The sequence below is a fragment of the Eretmochelys imbricata genome, chromosome 9 (genome assembly GCF_965152235.1).
Source record: "Eretmochelys imbricata isolate rEreImb1 chromosome 9, rEreImb1.hap1, whole genome shotgun sequence".
NCBI classification, from domain to species: domain Eukaryota; kingdom Metazoa; phylum Chordata; order Testudines; family Cheloniidae; genus Eretmochelys; species Eretmochelys imbricata.
Window position 1 is genome coordinate 58,040,517 of NC_135580.1, and position 19,908 is coordinate 58,060,424.

The 19,908-nt window shown below is 47.3% G+C and overlaps 1 protein-coding gene across 1 annotated transcript in view; it reads right to left on the bottom strand.

The window, feature by feature from the left end:
• Positions 1-5,627, bottom strand: part of F8 (coagulation factor VIII) — a 69,223-nt gene extending 63,596 nt beyond the window's left edge. The window contains exon 1 of the mRNA XM_077825545.1: positions 5,479-5,627. Coding sequence (XP_077681671.1) covers positions 5,479-5,627 — 149 coding nt within the window. The remainder of the gene's footprint in view (positions 1-5,478) is intronic.
• Between the last annotated feature and the right edge of the window lie 14,281 nt (positions 5,628-19,908).

Here is a 19,908-nt window from a genome sequence, read left to right on the forward strand (position 1 = left end):
GCCAAAAGGCTTGGAGGCTGAGAAGAGATTCTCAAGGCTTTGATAGGACACACAGAGACCCTGTTCCCCACTCCACTCAACCCCAGGAAAGGGAATGCCTGTCACCCACCAGGAGTCACCAAATAGATTTAGTCTCTTGGAATGCAGGAAAGGAATTAGAAACAAGGGAAATAAGTAACAGATAAGAAGTTCTGTGTGTTTCCATTAGATGAAGTTAGTTTAGATAGCAGCAGGCTAGTGTATCTGAGCAGTTTCAGACATCAAAGTCCTTCAGGAACATAGCTGGGAGAGGACAGAGCACACCCATCTTCAGGGACCCACTCAAACGCCCAAATGGGCCATGAAAGCCACCAGTGTAATTGGTGAACACTTCCAGTCATCCTGCCTCCAGAAGGGGTAACTTCATCGGTTGCCAATCAGCACTCTCAGAAGCATAAACGAACTAGGAAAATACAACCTAGATGGAGTTACTATAAGGTGGGTGCATAACTGGTTGGAAAACCATTCCCAGAGAGTAGTTATCAGTGATCCACAGTCATGCTGGAAGGGCATAATGAGTGAGGTCCCGCAGGGATTGGTTCTGGGTCTGATTCTGTTCAATATCTTCATCAATGATTTAGATAATGGCATAGAGTCCTGCACTTAGGACAGAAGAATCCCTTGCACTGCTACATGCATTGCTACAGACTAGGGACCAAGTGGCTAAGCAGCAGTTCTGCAGAAAAGGACCTAGGGGTTACAGTGGATGAGAAACTGGATATGAGTCAACAGTGTGCCCTTGTTGCCAAGAAGGCCAATGGCATTTTGGGATGTATAAGTAGAGGCATTGCCAGCAGATTGAGGGACGTGATCGTTCCCCTCTATTTGACATTGGTGAGGCCTCATCTGGAGTGCTGTGTCCAGTTTTGGGCCCCACACTACAAGAAGGATGTGGAAAAATTGAAAAAACATCCGGCGGAGAGCAACAAAAATGATTAGGGGACTGGAACACATGATTTATGAGGAGAGGCTGAGGGAACTGGGATTGTTTAGTCTGGGGAAGAGACTTAATATTCTATGATTCTATATGTGTCCTGGACCACTTCTTTCTTCACAGAGGGCTGGTCACCTCCTCCCCATGCTATGCTGCCCAGTGCAGTAGTCTGGGAGCTGACCTTGTTCGTGAAGACAGAGTCAAAAAAAGCATTGAGTACATTAGCTTTTTCCACATCCTCTGTCACTAGGTTGCGACCCACATTCAGTTCCTTGCGTTCCTTGACTTTCTTGTTGTTGCTAACATACCTGAAGAAGCCCTTCTTGTTACTCTGAACATCTCTTGCTAGCTGCACCTCCAGGTTTAATTTGACCTTCTTGATTTCACTCCTACATTCCTGAGCAATATTTTTATACTCTTCCCTGGTCATTTGTCCAAGCTTCTACTTCTTGTAAGCTTCTTTTCTGTGTTTAAGATCAGCAAGGATTTCACTGTTAAGCCAAGCTGGTCGCCTGCCATACTTACTATTCTTTTTACACATCGGGATGGTTTGTCCCTGTAACCTCAATAAGGATTCTTTAAAATACAGCCAGCTCTCCTGGACTCCTTTCCCCCTCATGTAATTCTCCCAGGGGATCCTGCCCATCATTTCCCTGAGGGAGTCAAAGTCTGCTTTTCTGAAGTCCAGGGTCTGTATTCTGCTGCTCTCCTTTCTTCTCTGTGTCAGGATCCTGAACTCGACCATCTCATGGTCACTGCCTCCCAGGTTCCCATCCACTTTTGCTTCCCCTGCTAATTCTTCCCAGTTTATGAGCAGCAGGTCAAGAAGAGCTCTGCCCCTAGTTGGTTCCTCCAGCACTTGCACCAGGAAATTGTCCCCTACATTTTCCAAAAACTTCCTGGAGTGTCTGTGCACCGCTGTATTGCTCTGCCAGCAGATATCAGGGTGATTGAAGTCTCCCATGAGAACCAGGGCCTGCGATCTAGTAACTTCCATTAGTTGCCAAAAGAAAGCCTCGTCCACCTCATCCCCCTGGTCTGGTGGTCTATAGCAGACTCCCACCATGACATCACCCTTGTTGCTCACACTTCTAAACTTAATCCAGAGACTCTCAGGTTTTTCTGCAGTTTCATACTTGAGCTCTGAGCAGTCATACAGTGCAACTCCCCCACCTTTTCTGCCCTGCCTGTCCTTCCTGAACAGCTTATATCCATCCATGACAGTACTCCAGTCATGTGCGTTATCCCACCAAGTCTCTGTTATTCCAATCACATCATAATTCCTTGACTGTGCCAGGACTTCCAGTTCTCCCTGCTTGTTTCCCAGGCTTCTTGCATTTGTGTATAGGCACTTGAGATATCTCGCTGATCGTCCCTCTTTCTCAGTATGAGGCAGGAGCCCTCCCCTCTCACGCGCTCCTGCTCGTGCTTTCTCCCGGTATCCCACTTCCCCACTTACCTCAGGGCTTTGGTCTCCTTCCCCCGGTGAACATAGTTTAAAGCCCTCCTCACTAGGTTAACCAGCCTGCTTGCGAAGATGCTCTTCCCTCTCTTCGTTAGGTGGAGCCCGTCTCTGCCCAGCACTCCTCCTTCTTGGAACACCATCCCATGGTCAAAGAATCCAAAGTCTTCTCTCCAGCACCACCTGTGTAGCCATTCATTGACTTCCATGATTCAATGGTCTCTACCCAGGCCTTTTCCTTCCACAGGGAGGATGGACGAGAAGACCACTTGCACCTCAAACTCCTTTATCCTTCTTCCCAGAACCACATAGTCTGCAGTGATCCACTCTTGGCAGTATCGTTGGTGCCCACGTGGAGAAGCAGGAAGGAGTAGCGATCCGAGGGCTTGATGAGTCTCAGCAGTTTCTCTGTCACATCATGAATCCTAGCTCCTGGCAAGCAGCAGACTTCTCGGTTTTCCCGGTCGGGGCAACAGGTAGATGACTCAGTCCCCCTGAGGGGAAAGGGGAAATGACTGCCTAGAAAGGAGTACTGCGGAAAGGGATCTGGGGGTCAAAGTGGATCACAAGCTAAATATGAGTCAACAGTGTAATGCTGTTGCAAAAAAAAAACAAACATCGTTCAGTGATTTATTAGCAATATTGTAAGCAAGACATGAGAAGTAATTCTTTCATGCTACTTCACGCTGATTAGGCCTCAACTGGAATATTGTGTCCAGTTCTGGGTGTCACATTTTAGGAAAGATGTGGACAAATTGGAGAAAGTCCAGAGAAGAGCAACAAAAATTGATTAAAGTTCTAGAAAACATGACCTATGAGGGAAGTTTGAAAGTTTGAAGTTTGGGTTTGTTTAGTCTGGAGAAGAGAAGACTGAGAGGGGACATGATAACAGTTTTCAAGTACATAAAAGGTTGTCACAAGGAGGAGGGAGAAAAATTGTTGTAGTTAACTTCTGAGGATAGGACAAGAAGCAATAGTCTTATATTGCAGCAAGGACCCAATTTAAAAGAAACTGTGCAAACAGCTTGAAAGCATATTGACCCACAGTTTGGGTCAGCCGCAGAGTTCGGACCTTTAGCTCCTTGGCACAGACCTCTGCTACTTGAGCTAGTAGAGTAATTGACAGTAATAGCAGGCTGAGTATCTGGACCAGGCATCAGAGGGGGACGAGACACACTCTGCCAGTGGGTTTTACAGACATCTGCTGAGAGTGGAGGACTGGAGAGATTTAGATATCCTGGGTTCAATTCCAGGTTCTGGAGGGAGTGTGCTTTAGTGATGGAAGACTCTTCTGCCCCCTATCCTCCACACCCCCATCTGCTCCTATCTTCCTTGCCCCCACCCCTCTCTCTGCTCCTATCCAATCCAATCCCCCTCCCCTGTTCCTGTCTCCCACTACTTCTCCCCACTTTCTGGCTCCTGTAATCCCCCCTTCCTGTGTTCCCCCATTCTCCACCCCAATTCCTCATCCCTCTGCATTCAGGCCACACCCTCCTCCATGCTGCCTGGGCGCCAGCGGGGGGAACACTGAGGCAACAGGAGGCACAGCCTCCCTGCTCACAGCTGTGGTGCCTGGTACCAGGCCAACCTGGCATAGCAATTGCGGGGAGAGTCCTGCAGCCCCCAGATGCAGCATGCTCAGTCGCTCTGAGGGGGATGGCGCATATGCAGTCCAGTCACACGTAGGAGTTGTGAGGGGTTGGAACGTGCTCAGTGCAGATGGCATCATCGGATAATTTAGCTGTCAAAGTCTAACAAATCTCTACAGAACATGTGAAAACTGCAATTTTTCAAAGACTCAGACTTGGCCAAATTTGGACAGATTTTCCCAGGAAAAGCAAAAAGGCACATCCCTGAGTTCAGGGCAACTCCCCCGCCAAATGTCCTGTCCTGCTGCAAAGTACCTGGGTGCTAGAACTTCTCAAAAAAATTCTTACAATCAATTCATTCACATGGACAAAACAACATATTTTCCCCTAATTTCATTCTTGGAAATGGCCAAACCACTTCTGCTGAAATGTTTAAAAATATTCCACTTGAGGCAGACACCACGCATGGAAAACTTCAGCCCAAACAGTTACAGTCTGGCAAAATTATAAGCAACTGAAAACAGTTCTAATGGGAAGTGTTGGCCAACCTTACCTAAAGGTGTCACGACGATATCATTTGTAACCTTTGGGACATGGAAAGCACAGTCCACAGCTATTAACTCATCAGAAAGCAAATCAGAACCCTACTTAGGGTAGAGTGAGGGAAGGGTTACTCATCTGATACCAGCCGGAGAAGCAATTCTTATCTTATCATACAAGGTCTCAGTCACAAATAAATTAACTAGATTTGGGATGGAAAAATGCATAGTTTTTAAAGTCATAGTTAATAATAATTACCCTACATGACCGCGACCTAAAACTCCAACATCAAAGCAGTTCTCGCTGGCTACATGTGCAGAATTAACCCATATGTCTAATCACACTGTGTGTGTGCCTGGATGAATGTATGTGTATGTCTGAGTGTGTGCGAGAGTGAGTTTGTGGGCCTGATTCTCCCTGCCTTGAACCATGTCCAATGATTTACACCTGTGAAAGTGGAGTGCAAAGCAAGTGTGAGGATTCTAGTAAATCAAAATTCTCCACTCACCTGCACCGCTGGGAGCATTCTACATCCACTTTGCATAGACACCAGTGATGATGTAATGTGCAAGGCATTGGGAGAATCAGATTTTGTGTGTCCACATGTATACACACATACACACAATATGATGCGCACAAACAAATATGCCCTCACACACATGCACACACTCAGATTAAATCACACATGCACAGATGCACTCATGCACATTCAAACAGATATACCCCCACAAACAGATGCACACACACTCATGTACATACAGCTGCATTTACACACATATTTTATAGTTGCCATATTTCCCTGGGGGCCACCATCACCTCTGTGATGCAGGGTGCCACCTTCCTCAAAGCCAAGATGAGAGCTCCCTACGGACATCACATGACAGTCGGAACATTTACAGTACAAATGGCCTTACCCAGCTGGTGCCTGCAGCACAGAGAGCAGGCTGCTGTGCACATAGTCCCAGTACGTCTCCACGGCACCAATGTAGTATCTTCTGGTGATTCCAAAGCTCTCCTGAAAGAAACAACCCAGCAGAAAGCAGCACAGGACTCCTCCCGGCATGGTGCCCCTCATACTGGAGAGGCAGAAGAGTTTCTGATTAAAAAAATAAATTTCTGACAAGAAAAAGATTTATCTTCCATCCAGCAGCTTTAATCCACAGGAAAAAATGAGGGGAAACCGGCCCCACTGGCTCAGTCAAACCTCTGGAAAGGTTTCTGAGGACATCAGGAGACGGAGTCATTGTGACCGGAGCAGTGCAGAGGGGAACATGCGTAAGTGACGGGATCTCCCTTCTGGGTAGTAGCAACAGGATGAGAGGAAAAAACAAAGGGAAAAGGGAGGCCAAGCAAAACTTAAACTTTTCCTGGTCTGCAGCACTCCAGGTGCAGGGTGTTTATTTGTATTCCGAGGCATCCACTGAGTCAAAATCTTGGAGTGAGTTGTGAAAGGGAGGGGTTTGTTGGCCAGGGGAATTTAGGTGTGGTCTCTGCCTACTCTCTCAGCTGCAAAGGAAAAAAGCAAGGCTTGGGTCAAGTTCAGTCTCTCACAGTCCATAGAGAGCAAGGTGCTTTACTCTCTCATAGCAATAAGCAGCCAGCAGAGACTAGCCTGAGCTGCAAAATTATGATTCCATCTAGATATGGAAACTGTTCAAATCCAGGGCTTGGTCCAGCCCATTATAGATTCAGGGGCCAAGAAGGAAATTTGGACTCAAAGCCAAGTTCTGGTTCTGCAGCCTCTGAAAGTTCATGAAGTGCAGATTCCGGGGACAGTGTATTCCCAACATCACTCTTATGGTATTGATACATATGGCTTATTGCAGATAGGCAGGGCTGTCTAGCTCTAGTGATCAACATAGCCTCACATGCTGACATCATACAGTGTAACCACTTGCTGACATCATATAGTGTAACCACACTAAAGATGGACCCAAAGCAAAGCTCCAGATCCAAACGCTTCCAGACTAGTCATTGCCATCAGATGACTGTTGAGTAGCTTATACACAACAGTTACAGGTCTCTCATTCCAACAGCTGCTGTTCCAATAGGGAAGCAAAACAATGAATGGGCCATGGAGACCAACCCCACTGCTTATCGGGGAAATCCTTTGTTCATGGCGACAGCTGCCTCCAGTGTGTGAGGGAGTGGGTGAAAGTTGGGGTATCTAAAATCCCAGATCATCTGTGACTTTTGATGACTGAAGCTTGTTTGATTCTCAGCGATCCCACACCAGTTTGATCCAATGCCTTGCCTCAGTCTTTAATGAGGATCTTAGGGATAATGGTAGCATGACAAATGGGAATGGGACGACTGGAGGTAGATATTACCATATCTGAGGTAAAAGCGAAACTCGAACAGCTTAATGGGACTAAATTGGGGAGCCCAGATAATCTTCATCCAAGAATATTAAAGGAATTGGCACATGAAATTGCAAGCCCATTCGCAAGAATTTTTAATGAATCTGTAAACTCAGGCATTGTACCATTTCACTGGAGAATTGCTAACATTGTTCCTATTTTTAAGAAAGGGGGAAAAAAGTGATCCAGGTAACTACAGGACTGTTAGTTTGGCAACTGTAGTATGCGAGGTCTTGGAAAAAATGTTGAAGGGGAAAGTAGTTAAGGACATTGAGGTCAATGGTAAATGGCACAAAATACAACATGGTTTTACAAAAGGTAGATCGTGCCAAACCAACCTGATCTCCTTCTTTGAGAAAGTAACAGATTTTTTTAGAGAAAGGAAATGCAGTGGATCTCATTTACCTAGATTTCAGTAAGGCGTTTGATATGGTGGCCACCTGGGGAGTTAAATTGGAAAAGATGGGGATCAATATGAAAATTGAAAGGTGGATAAGGAATTGGTTAACAGGGAGACTACAGCAGGTCCTACTGAAAGGTGAACTGTCAGGCTGGAGGGAGGTTACCAGTGGAGTTCCTCAGGGATTGGTTTTGGGACCAATCTTATTTAATCTTTTTATTACTGACCTTGGCACAAAAAGTGGGAGTGTGCTAATAAAGTTTGCAGATGATACAAAGCTGGGAGGTATTGCCAATTTAGAGAAGGACCGGGATATCCTACAGGAGGATCTGGATGACCTTGTAAACTGGAGTAATAGTAATAGGATGAAATTTAATAGTGAGAAGTGTAAGGTCATGCATTTAGGGATTAATAACAAGAATTTTAGTTATAAGCTGGGGACGCATCAATTAGAAGTAACGAAGGAGGAGAAGAACCTCGGAGTATTGGTTGATCACAGGATGACTATGAGCTGGCAATGTGATATGGCCGTGAAAAAAGCTAATGTCGTCTTGGGATGCATCAGGCGAGGTATTTCCAGTAGAGATAAGGAGGTGTTAGTACCGTTATACAAGGCACTGGTGAGACCTCACCTGGAATACTGTGTGCAGTTCTGGTCTCCCATGTTTAAGAAGGATGAATTCAAACTGGAACAGGTACAGAGAAGGGTACTCGGATGATCCGAGGAATGGAAAACCTGTCTTATGAAAGGAGACTCAAGGAGCTTGGCTTGTTTAGCCTAACTAAAAGAAGGTTGAGGGGGAGATATGATTGCTCTCTATAAATATATCAGAGGGATAAATACCAGAGAGGGAGAGGAATTATTTAAGCTCAGTACCAATGTGGACACAAGAACAAATGGATATAAACTGGCCATCGGGAAGTTTAGACTTGAAATTCGACGAAGGTTTCTAACCATCAGAGGAGTGAAGTTCTGGAATAGCCTTTGAAGGGAAGCAGTGGGGGCAAGAGACCTATCTGGCTTCAAGATTAAACTCGGTAAGTTTATGGAGGAGATGGTATGATGGGATAACATGATTTTGGCAATTAATTGATCTTTAACTATTCATGGTAAATAGGCCCAATGGCCTGTGATGGGATGTTAGATGGGGTGGGATCTGAGTTACTACAGAGAATTCTTTCCTGGGTATCTGGTTGGTAAAACTTGCCCACATGCTCAGGGTTCAGCTGATCACCATATTTGGGGTCGGGAAGGAATTTTCCTCCAGGGCAGATTGGAAGAGGCCCTGGGGTTTTTTCTCTTTCCTCTGTAGCATGGGGCACGTGTCACCTGCTGGAGGATTCTCTGCACCTTGAAGTCTTTAAACCACGATTTGAGGACTTCAATAGCTCAGACATAGGTGAGAGGTTTATTGCAGGAATGGGTGGGTGAGACTCTCTGGCCTGCACTATGCAGGAGGTCAGACTAGATGATCATAATGGTCCCTTCTGACCTTAATATCTATGAGTCTATGAGCCTATGAGAAGTTTAACCTTGATACCTCCTGATGCCAAGGTGTGTGTGTGCCGGAGCACATGTGCCAAGATCTGGGTATCAACTCTGTCTGACAATATCCTGAATAAAAATCGCTTCCCAGTACAATGTGCTTTGTTTATGCCTGATAATAGTGAGCCCGGTCCTGAAGACAACAGGAGTTTTGCTTTATGTGGGAGCAGGACCAGGCCCTACACAGAGGGTTATACATACTAATACAAGGCTAATCAAACTTCACGTTTTTGGGCATCAGCTAATCACCATAAAGGACATTTCTGTCCATGGAATAAGGCTGCACTATTGAGTAAGTACACTCTGGATTTATTTTCCACTTTCCTCTGGAGCATTAGTCAGGTTGGATGCTGGTCTACATAGTCTGAACTGCTATAGCAGGGGTGGCCAACCTGTGGCTCCGGAGCCACCTGTGGCTCTGCAGAAGTTAATATGCGGTTCCTTGTATAGGCACCGACTCCAGGGCTGGAGCTACAGGGGCCAACTTTCCAATGTGCCAGGGGGGTGCTCACTGCTCAACCCCTGGCTCTGCCACAGGCTCTGCCCCCACTCCACCCCTTCCTGCCCCTTCCCCTGAGCCCGCTATGCCCTTGCTCTTCCCCTTCCAAGCCTCCAGCACCCCACAAAACAGCTGATTGGAAGGTACGGGGAGGGAGGTGGAGGCGCTGATTGGCGGGGCTGCCAGTGGGCACTGGGAGCAGGAGGAGGGGAGCTGATGGGGGGCTGCTGACGTATTACTGTGGCTCTTTGGCAATGTACATTGGTAAATTCTGGCTCCTTCTCAGGCTCAGGTTGGCCACCCCTCTGCTATGGACTATCCTACATACCAACATGGGCAAAAATCACGTGGATTAGCTTCATACCACATCCACCCCAATTACAGGCTCAAGGGAAATCCCTTTTCTGGGTGTTACAGAGGACCACAAGACGATCCACAAATGTCTCCTACATGTATGCCACACAGTCATCTACCCCTCTTTAAACACTTCCATTCCACCACACACTTTCTTTAAAATCACCCCCAATGGGGAATCCATTATGAACACACCCACTTGGCTGGACCCAAATGGAGTGACAGAATGAAAGAGAGTTGGAAACACCCCATGCCACAATGCCTAGTGACCTTCTGCATGGCAAAAGCAAACAACTTTCCTCTCTCTGAGTCTAGGAGAGCAGCTCATAAATGATTCACCAAAATGTTTTATGCAAATCTTTCACTATTTTTAAGTTCACATTTTTCTTTCTCGTTTTTAAGGACCAGAAAATTCTCCCCCCACTCTGAGTTCATTGATTTTTTTCTCTCTGTAAACAAATAATAAAAAGGCAGGAAGATGAGGAGTGAGGGTCCTGCCTTGCTTTGTCCTCTGCTATGCAAATGAGGTGATGCGGGAAATGCTCCATGAGTCATTCCTAGGAAGCCTCTTCTCTGAAGTAATGCACGTGCAAGGTGAACAACTCCTTGGCTGCTCCTTGAGGCACCTAAGGGAGTGGGGGGACTGCAGGGAAGAGGCCAGTGCACCTTGACTGCTCAGCTGAACCCCAGTTAGGCTTAAGAGAGGCCATCTGGGACCTAGAGGGAAGGAGCTCGGGTCATGGTTACTGGAACAATTTTGATATTGTGGGTGCTGAGAACCATTGAACCAAAATGGGTGCTGGAACAATTTTGATAGTGCGGGTACTGAGAACCATTGAACCAAACTGTAAACCCTGTATATAATGGAAACCACTTCAAGCCAGGGGTGCTGCAGCACCCCCCGCATCCCTCGTTCCAGCATCTATTGCTGGGGTGAGTCAGAGCATGAGAGGAACCAGAAGGAGGAGGTGTCTGAGACTCAGAGACAGGATGCAGCAAGGAAGAGCTGGCAGCAGTTGCTTGGAAGAAAGCAGTAGGAGACCCAGTAGAGAGAGCTGAGTTCCCACAAGAGCTGGAACGGGAGTATTGGTGAGAACTGGCCACAGCTGGGGGAGCTGATGAGCAGCCCCCAGGAAAAGGGGAAGAGCCATCTTGGTCAAGGGAAGCCAAGCCTGGAAGCAAGAGGATGGCTGCTGAAGGGTGGATCCCTGAGCCAGGGTAGGATGCACAGGCAAGGAGGTGTGGGGAGGGGAATGCTGTGGGGAGCCCTCTTGCAGGAGACCTGACTTGGGGACTGTGTAGTAAAGGAGTTGTGAGACTGATCCCTCAGGCAAGGAAGCCTCGAGAGTGGGGCCCTGCATGAGGAGGAAAAGGACCTGGGAACACAATGCTGCAATTGACTCTTGGGTAGGTGACGTCAGGTGATCTCCCCAGAGAGGGGAATGGAAAACCTATTGCATCTTGGTATGTTTATGATGGGAATTGGAGAATGGTTTTACTACAGGGGTTTTTGGGAATCACTGCTCTGGTGTAGTTGAATAAATTGAGGCGGGCTTTGTGTCAGACACTGAAAGATATGGTCCATTTGTGGGTGGAAGAAAGGGGAAACTGAGGCAGGTCTATCTGTTGTGCTGCAGCCTGACACTGGAGGGTGCCCCACAAGGGGCTAGCCTGCCACAGGGGGAATTTGTATTCACAAAGGCACAACAGATTTAATCAAGACAGATCTCTGCTTTCTTCTCCCTCAAAGAAAGACATCTCATTGTCCTCTAATGATCACCAGTGCTACAGGCTCAGTTCTGAACAATGCCACACACAGAAGCCAGGCTGGGAATCTCTGGCGAGCAGTGTGGGGTGGAGCTGACCTCTCCTGTGCTGTTCCTCTGAGGGCCACCGAGCTTGTCCTCCATGACAGGAGTGCAGGCTCTTCCTGGACTGGAGCCCAGTTGTGGGGTACACTGGCTCACACTTACGCACTCCATGTCCTGGCAATGGCATCGAGGTGCACACAATGTCCCCATTGGATAGGTCCAACACTCAGGGCTCACTTACCACTTACCACCCACCTCCCCCCACCCTAGAATAAATTAGAGCAGCCCTGAGAGATACCTTTGTCCCTCAGGTCCTGTGTCAATCACAGCTTGGCTGGCCCTGGGGACCCTGGGAGCCAGGGAGAGCATTTATCCCACAGTCCGTGGTAGGTGTGGGTTTTATACTCAGTCACACGCATATTTATTCGTTAAGGCCCTGCTCATGGGTACTGAGCCAATAGAAGCCACTGGATGGAGCTCCTCCCAGGAGCTGAGCCCCATGGCAGCACTCACAGCACTGAGCCCCAGCTCCTTGAGTGGAAGGAACAGGAATCCAGCCCAGCCCTTGTCTCCCCACCAGACACCAAGAACTTGCCCTTTTCCCCAATGGAAAATATTTTCTTCCTCTTTCTTTCCGTTTTCTGTTCCCCTTCATGTCACCCTTTGAATCTCCTTGGCACTGATGCAAATTCTAAAAGTGAAATGCAGGGAATAAAAAACGGAAAGAAGGAAAGAAAGAGGGAAATCTAGGGAGAGGGGGAAGGAGGAAATTAACATGAGTCTCTGACCAGCAGTGGTGGATTAGCCACTGGGCCGACGGGACCTGTGCCCAGGAACCCTGGCCAACTGGGGGACCCTGGCAAAAATCTGCTACCAGGCAGCGGAAGCGCGGAGTCCAAACCGCCGGATGGGCAGGGCAGAGGAAGCCCCTGCGCCCCAACTCCACTCCCTGTCAGAAACCACAGGATGGGAGAAGCCTCCCTCAGTGACCCCCAACCCTGTCCCCAGCAGGGGAAGCCCCCGTGCCTGTTTCCACTCTCCGGCAGAAGCGTCGGGCAGGTGGGGTGGAAGAAGCCCCAGCGCCCCCTCCCTGGTCTCCCGCAGAAGTACAGAGGGTGGAGGGGGAAGCCCCAGCACCCAAACCACTGCTGCAGCCCTGGGACTGGAGGAGCTGTCACTCCACACTGCAGCCCCAGGGCCACGGCATGGGGACATAGCTTCTCCAGTCTTGGGGCCGCATGGGGTGGGGTGGGGAGGCAGAAAGGAGCAAAAGGGGTTGCGGGGCTGCAGAGGGGGGCAGAATGCGGGGGAGACACTAACTGGAACAAGGGCTGCCCGGGGAAGGGGCAGAAAGGGGTGGGGCCATTGGTAGGGCTGCAGGCAGAAGGGGCGGGGCAGGGCTGCAGGTGGAAGGGGTCGGGAGGGACCCTCCACTTATTCTGGCTCAGGGCTCCAGGAAACCTTAATCCGCCTCTGCTGACCAGACCTGGGAATTCACCTCTTGGGCTCCAGCCTTGCAGCCCCTCCGAGAGGCATAGCAGCATTATCCCCCTTTTACAGCTGGGGAAACTGAGGCACGGATTGGGGAAGTGACTTGCCCAAGGCCACACAGTGATTAAACAGCAAAGCTGACATCAGAGCAAGGATTTCAGACTCCAGGTGCTGCTGTGATTGTTCCCCAGGTCTGAGCTGCTTCTGGAACTGCTGGGTAGGGCTCAATCTTGCTTTACCATTTCCCCCATTCTGCTATCCTGTCCTCTGCAATATAGAGCATTTTGATGTCATTTGGCTCCCTTCCCCCATCCTTGTGTGCTCCCATCATGATGTGCTCTGGGCAAAACCCTCAGCTTAAGTGACTCGGCAGAGCCCCATCCGTAGTCAATGGAGCAATGTCAATTTACCCCAGCTGCTCTGTCCCTCCGTGGTTTTTCACCACTGTTGACACTGTGGGAGTGAAGAAGCCACCCAAGGCATCTCAGGGGGGAGGGGGAGGGGGAAGGAAGGAGGGGCAGAGAACCCCTTCTCTTCCCAGCATAACTCCCTCCCATTGTGAGTACATTGAATTTGGCCACTTTAGGGGAAAACCTTCCAAGCAACGATACTATCTAGCAGGGCTCCTGCTACGGATGCAAAATTTTCTAGGGACTCTCCCCTTTAACAAGTGAAAAAACCCAGCCCTCTGGGGGACTGCCCACTCCTTCCTTCTCGTTATCTAAGGGGATGGCTGACACAGCAGCAAGCTCACAACCTGGGCGGAAAACACCCTCCCCACAGCTCAAAGCCGAGAAATTAAAAACTAGCAATTCCTCAAGTTCAAGTAAAAGCTGCAGCAGCTTTTCGCCTTGCGTCCAAGGGGTTTGCTTTCTTTAAAAAACATGTTTTGCAGCAAACATCTGACTAGGGCAAAAGCATTTAGTGGGCATTCCCACACATCCTGTCAACTCTGCATCTGTCTTGGTGAGGCTGTATATACTCCAGGGCGAGGGCTGTCTGTGTTATATCTCTTGTAAAGCGTTTTTAACAACTAAGAATAATACCCAGCTGTCTGGCACTTTTCATTCATAGATCTCTCAGCACTTTACACAGGCGGGCAGAATCATTATTCCCATTTCACATATGGGGAAACTGAGGCACGGAGCAAGAAAGTGACTTTGCCACTGGCCTGCTGGGTGATGTTGGCTAAGCCAGAAATAGAATCAAATGGAAAAATCTGGAAAAATATTTGTTTGGGTTTGACTCAACATGAAATATTTTCATTTTTCTCGACCACAATGAAAAAAATTGTTTGACCCAAAACATTTTGCCCCTTTTTTCATTTAATTTAGTTTTTTTGTCTATTCTTTTTAAATAAATCTAGCAAAATTTCAAAACAAGTGATCATTTTGTAACAAACAGTCAAAACAGATCATTTTGACAATGTCTAAACAAAAGGTTTTGATTTTTTTTCTTCTTTTCCCCCTCAGCTGAAACTCTTGGCTGAATTTGACTTGGATTTGTGAATAGTTGCACGCACCCTGTAACTAATAGTTAATTTTCCAAAAAAATGCAACCTGCAAAACTTTTCCGAGCTCCACTCCTGATCTCTGATTGGGGCCCTTCTGCACAAATAAATAAAACAATAATAATAATAGCAACTAAAGGCTGGAGCGTGAAGGGGTCCTCTTGTGGTTAAGGGAGAGACTGTGGAGTTGGGAGAACAGTGTGCTGTTCCTGCCTTCCCCACTGACTCAGTTTCTGGCCTTCGTCAAGTCACTTAACATCTCTGTGCCTCATCTGTTTCCCCATCTGTGACACTGAGGTGATCTTAATCCTTAGCTGTTATGCTTGTAAAACATTTTGAGATCCTTGGACAGAAGGTGCCTCAGCAAGGAACATATGGATTCCCTTAAAATGGGGCAGAGCTGGTAGTTTTGCACAACTCTAGCCAAGATCCATTATGTGTATATCAGTACTGCCTGGGGAGCCCAACCAAGGACCAGGGCCCCGTTGTGCTAGATGTTGGGCAGGCAAGCAACAGAAAGAAGGCTAGTATGGGAGGCTAGTTAGACCAGACTCATTCAACTGTGCTGGCTTGTGCTGGAGTTGAACCTCTGCCCCTGCACAGAGCTGAGTAGCAGGATGGGGTGGAATCAATGGGACTCCTCATGGGAGTACGGGGACCAGGGATTTAGCCCTGAATTTGCAACCTAACTGGCAAATTTTATATGAGCTGGAAAATTCTAGCAACTCACAGCCACTTAAAGCAAGCCTCACTGGGAAGTGCTAGACAGTGGAGGAACTTTGCTGTCTGAACAGGAGTAGAGCTCCTGCTCTTTCGCCTTCCTCCTCCTATAAGCTGGGTCTGAACCAAGCCCTGCTCCAGCCTCAGTGTTTAGGGTGATTGAAATCTGGATCCGGATGGTGCACACAGGCTCATCACCACGAATTTCTGATGGTGATCAACACTGCGGGGTCCTGCAGCACTGGGCCTGCCCAGTGTTCCAAGTGAGCAGAAAGGGTTCCAGTGGGTCTGGAGTCTCCCGGACCCAGAACATCCAGTTGGTCTGGGGGAGGGAAGTTCCCCTCTTCTCTTCACACCCCCTGGCCACTTTCAGGCTCAGCTTGCTGTGTTCAGCGACCAGCTCACCAGCAATGTCTCTTGGAGATCGCAAAGGGGGAATGAACTGGCCAGAGGCTCCATACCCCTCACCTGATTTTTGCCCTCTTAATTAAACACATTTAAGGACAACATTGAAAAGATGCCCATTGAAACTGTGCCTTTAATGAGGTGCCAGTGCTCCCAGCACAATGTTCTGGAAGCTTTTTGTCTGAGTCAGTGCCGCTCACTGAGCACAGTCACATGCACCAATGTCAAAGAGGGCGACATTAACCGTAGACACAGACCCCAGTACCCATGTATGCACAGAAAGCCCGGCTCGTTTCCCTGCAGAGTGTGGTCTCAGTTACACAGAGGGTTTGTAGGGTAAACATTATTCAGAAAAAAGTGAACCACGTCTAATCTCTTCTATGTAAGTGACTCAGGGGCTGCCCCTTTCTACCACCTTCTGTCTGTACAGACTGTGAACAGTTTGAGTCAGGGCCTGTCTCTAATTATGCTTATGAACAGTGCCTAGCACAATGGGGCCCTGAAATTGGATGCAAACTATTGTGCTACTGTAATAGTGCACTCCGTTTATAAGAATCATTGATATAAGAATCAACCACATATAGTGATTGAAACCACTGGGACAAAATTATTCCTACACCTAAAATACTCTGCTTATAAGAATCAAATCATGCAGGATGGATGTGATTCCTATAAAAGGAGTGCACTGTAATAGCAAAGCTTCAAAGGTTTTGCCCTGACTCATTTTCCTTTATTCCACTGTGCTCCAGTCTCTACCTCGTGCTTCATTTCAACCCAGATACCTTCCAACAATGTAACTAAGGATCTTGTCAGCCCCCACCCCTCCCCAGGCTTGTCCAAAGGGGGATTTTATTCATGCAGCTGATGTTTATCATACAGAGGGTCAGATCCTCAGCTTGGTGTATGCCAGCATTGCTTCATTGACGTGAATGGACATATGCCAATTTACATTACCTGAGGCTCTAACCCTTACTACCTACCTTAGAGGAATCAATTTTGGATCCTGCTGACTAATTCTGAGCTGAGCAATAAAGAAAGAAATGAGATTTTTGCAAATGGATGCTCACTAGTTAGTGAGCACAGAATCAATACAAGGGAATTCTCCCTTGTGATGTTAGCTAAAAAGTTGTTTTCAATTTTGGAAATTAATAAAAAAGTTTTGTCTCTTGTTTCTTTTCTCTCTCCCTTTGGCATGAAAAGTAAATCCATTTGGGGTTCTACACTGTAAAGGAAGTAAACCCAGATGATTTCAGAGAGAGAGAGAGCCTGTTCTCTTTCAGCTGAGATACATGACCATACTATGAGGAAATTTGCTGGGAGAGCCTTTCCCACTGGAAAGTATTGTTAATTATCACTGTAGTGCCTAGCAGGGGACTGTCATGAACCAGGGCCCCATGATGCTAGGTGCTGTACAAATACAGAACAACAGAACGTTCTGCCCCAAAGAGCTTATGATCTTAGTCATAGAATCATAGAATATCAGGGTTGGAAGGGACCTCAGGAGGTCATCTAGTCCAAACCCCTGCTCAAAGCAGGACCTAATCCCCAACTAAATCATCCCAGCCAGGGCTTTGTCAAGCCTGACCTTAAAAAGCTCTGAGGAAGGAGATTCCACCACCTCCCTAGGTAACCCATTCCAGTGCTTCACCACCCTCCTAGTGAAAAAATTTTCCCTAATATCCAACCTAAACCTCCCACACTGCAACTTGAGACCATTACTTCTTGTTCTGTCATCTGGCACCACTGAGAACAGTCTAGATCCATCCCTTTTGGAACCCCCTTTCAGGTAGTTGAAAGTAGCTATCAAATCCCCCCTCATTCTTCTCTTCTGCAGATTAAATAATCCCAATTTCCTCAGCCTCTCCTCATAAGTCATGTGCTCCAGCCCTCTAATAATTTTTGTTGCCCTACGCTGGACTCTTTCCAATTTTTCCACATCCGTCTTGTAGTGTGGGACCCAAAACTGGACACAGTACTCCAGATGAGGCCTCACCAGTGCCGAATAGAGGGGAATGATCACATCCCTCAATCTGCTGGCAATGCTCCCACTTATACAGCCCAAAATGCTGTTAGTCTTTGTGGCAATAAGGGCACACTGATGACTCATATCCAGCTTCTTGTCCACCATAATCCGTAGGTCCTTTTCTGCAGAACTGCTGCCTAGCCACTTGGTCCCTAGTCTGTAGCAGTGCATGGGATTCTTCCTTCCTAAGTGCAGGACTCTGCACTTGTCCTTGTTGAACCTCATCAGATTTCTTTTGGCCCAATCCTCTAATTTGTTTAGGTCCCTCTGTATCCTATCCCTACCCTCCAGCATATCTACCACTCCTCCCAGTTTGGTGTCATCTGCAAACTTGCTGAGGGTGCAATCCACGCCATCCTCCAGATCATTAATGAAAATATTGAACAAAACCGGCCCCAGGACTAATCCTTGGGGCACTCCGCTTGATACTAGTTGCCAACTAGACATGGAGCCATTGATCACTACCCATTGAGCCGGACGATCTAGCCAGCTTTTTATCCACCTTGTAGTCCATTCATCCAGCCCATACTTCTTTAACTTGCTGGCAAGAATACTGTGGGAGACTGTGTCAAAAGCTTTGCTAAAGTCAAGGAATAACACATCCACTGCTTTCCCCTCATCCACAGAGCCAGTTATCTCATCATAGAAGGCAATTAGGTTAGTCAGGCATGGCTTTCCCTTGGTGAATCCATGCTGACTGTTCCTGATCAATTTCCTCTCCTCAAAGTGCTTCAAAATTGATTCCTTGAGGACCTGCTCCATGATATTTCCAGGGATGGAAGTGAGGCTGATTGGCCTCAGAGTGATCCAAGACACAACAGATGGATGCCCCACACTGATGGGGGACCAAAAGGAAACGGTCAGATAATAATGATGACAATGCCATTAGTTCATTAGTGTTCTATAAAGATCACCCTAATCAAGTCAAAAATATATTCTCTGCCAGGTATGGGTTACCTCCCCCCTTCCACATGAAAGATCCCCAGATCAGACCATGCTGGCTAACACCCACTTATCATTGTTACAGCCTTCTACAGGAGCCCCAGACTGGGATCTTCCCTGCCAACTCACAGGAGGTTTCATACAACAAGCCAGATCTTCAGGTGCTTCAGTGTTTTCAATGGAGCTACACTGATTGTGACCCAATGTTCTAACCTCAGGACCTTCTTCAACACCCAATGAAGTTAATAGAACTCTCCCTGACTTCTTTGAATATTGGCTTGAACCATGAATGAGCCATTTAATCAAGTGTTATCTTTTACTAAAATCCCCTAAAACTTGCCATGTCCTTTCTGTGCTTTCTTCTGAATCACTACAGTAATTGGATCAGTAATTTCTCCTTTCTAGTTTTTTTTCTCACATCTGTGGCATTTCTGAATGAATCAGGCAGATAGATACCTAGGATGACATAGGTGGAGAACAAAGACAAAACTCAAGACAAAATACTTTCTAACCCACAGAAGTGTATTGTGCAGTAGAAGCAAGATGGGACATGCATTCTGGGGAGAGAAGATGGTGTGGTGCTTTGCTTTATTTTATAAGGACCCTATTAATTTGGACTTGTCCCATAAAATGTAAGATTAATGCAGATAACTTTTATATGGGAGTGCAGATCATCAATGGCTATCCAGTGTTGCCAACCCATTAGGAAAATTTTCCCACAATCACCTTGATGCTTTTTCCCACACTGCCCCCTATCTCTGGGCGTAGTTCCCTGTAATAATCCACAATGACACTGCATCCTCCTCCTTCAAGTCTCTCCTTAAAACTCACCTCTGCCAGGATGCCTACAAAAGACTCAGCTGGTGCTCTGTGACCAGTGCTTATTACACTAATCATACTCTTCTCACCTTTACCTTGTGCTCTTCTGGCCTGTTTCATTGTATCAACCTGATACCTCCCATCATACACTTAAATTGTAAGCTCTTTGGGGGCAGGGACTATCTTTTTGTTCTGTGTTTGTACAGCACCTAGCACAGTGGGTCCTGACCCATGATTGGGGCTCCTATGTGCTACTGCAATACAAAATAATAATCTTTAAATTCCTGAGGCTACTCTAATTTATGCCAGGGCCCAGGAAGAAGCCTGCACAGCTTCACAATACAGTAAGTACAAAAATAGCTTTGCTCTCCCCATTTGCTTCCTCCATCTCTGCTTTTGGCAGAGTGCTGAGAGCTAACAGTTGTCCCAGCACTCTGGTCACTTAAGCTCTGGTTAGTTTCCCC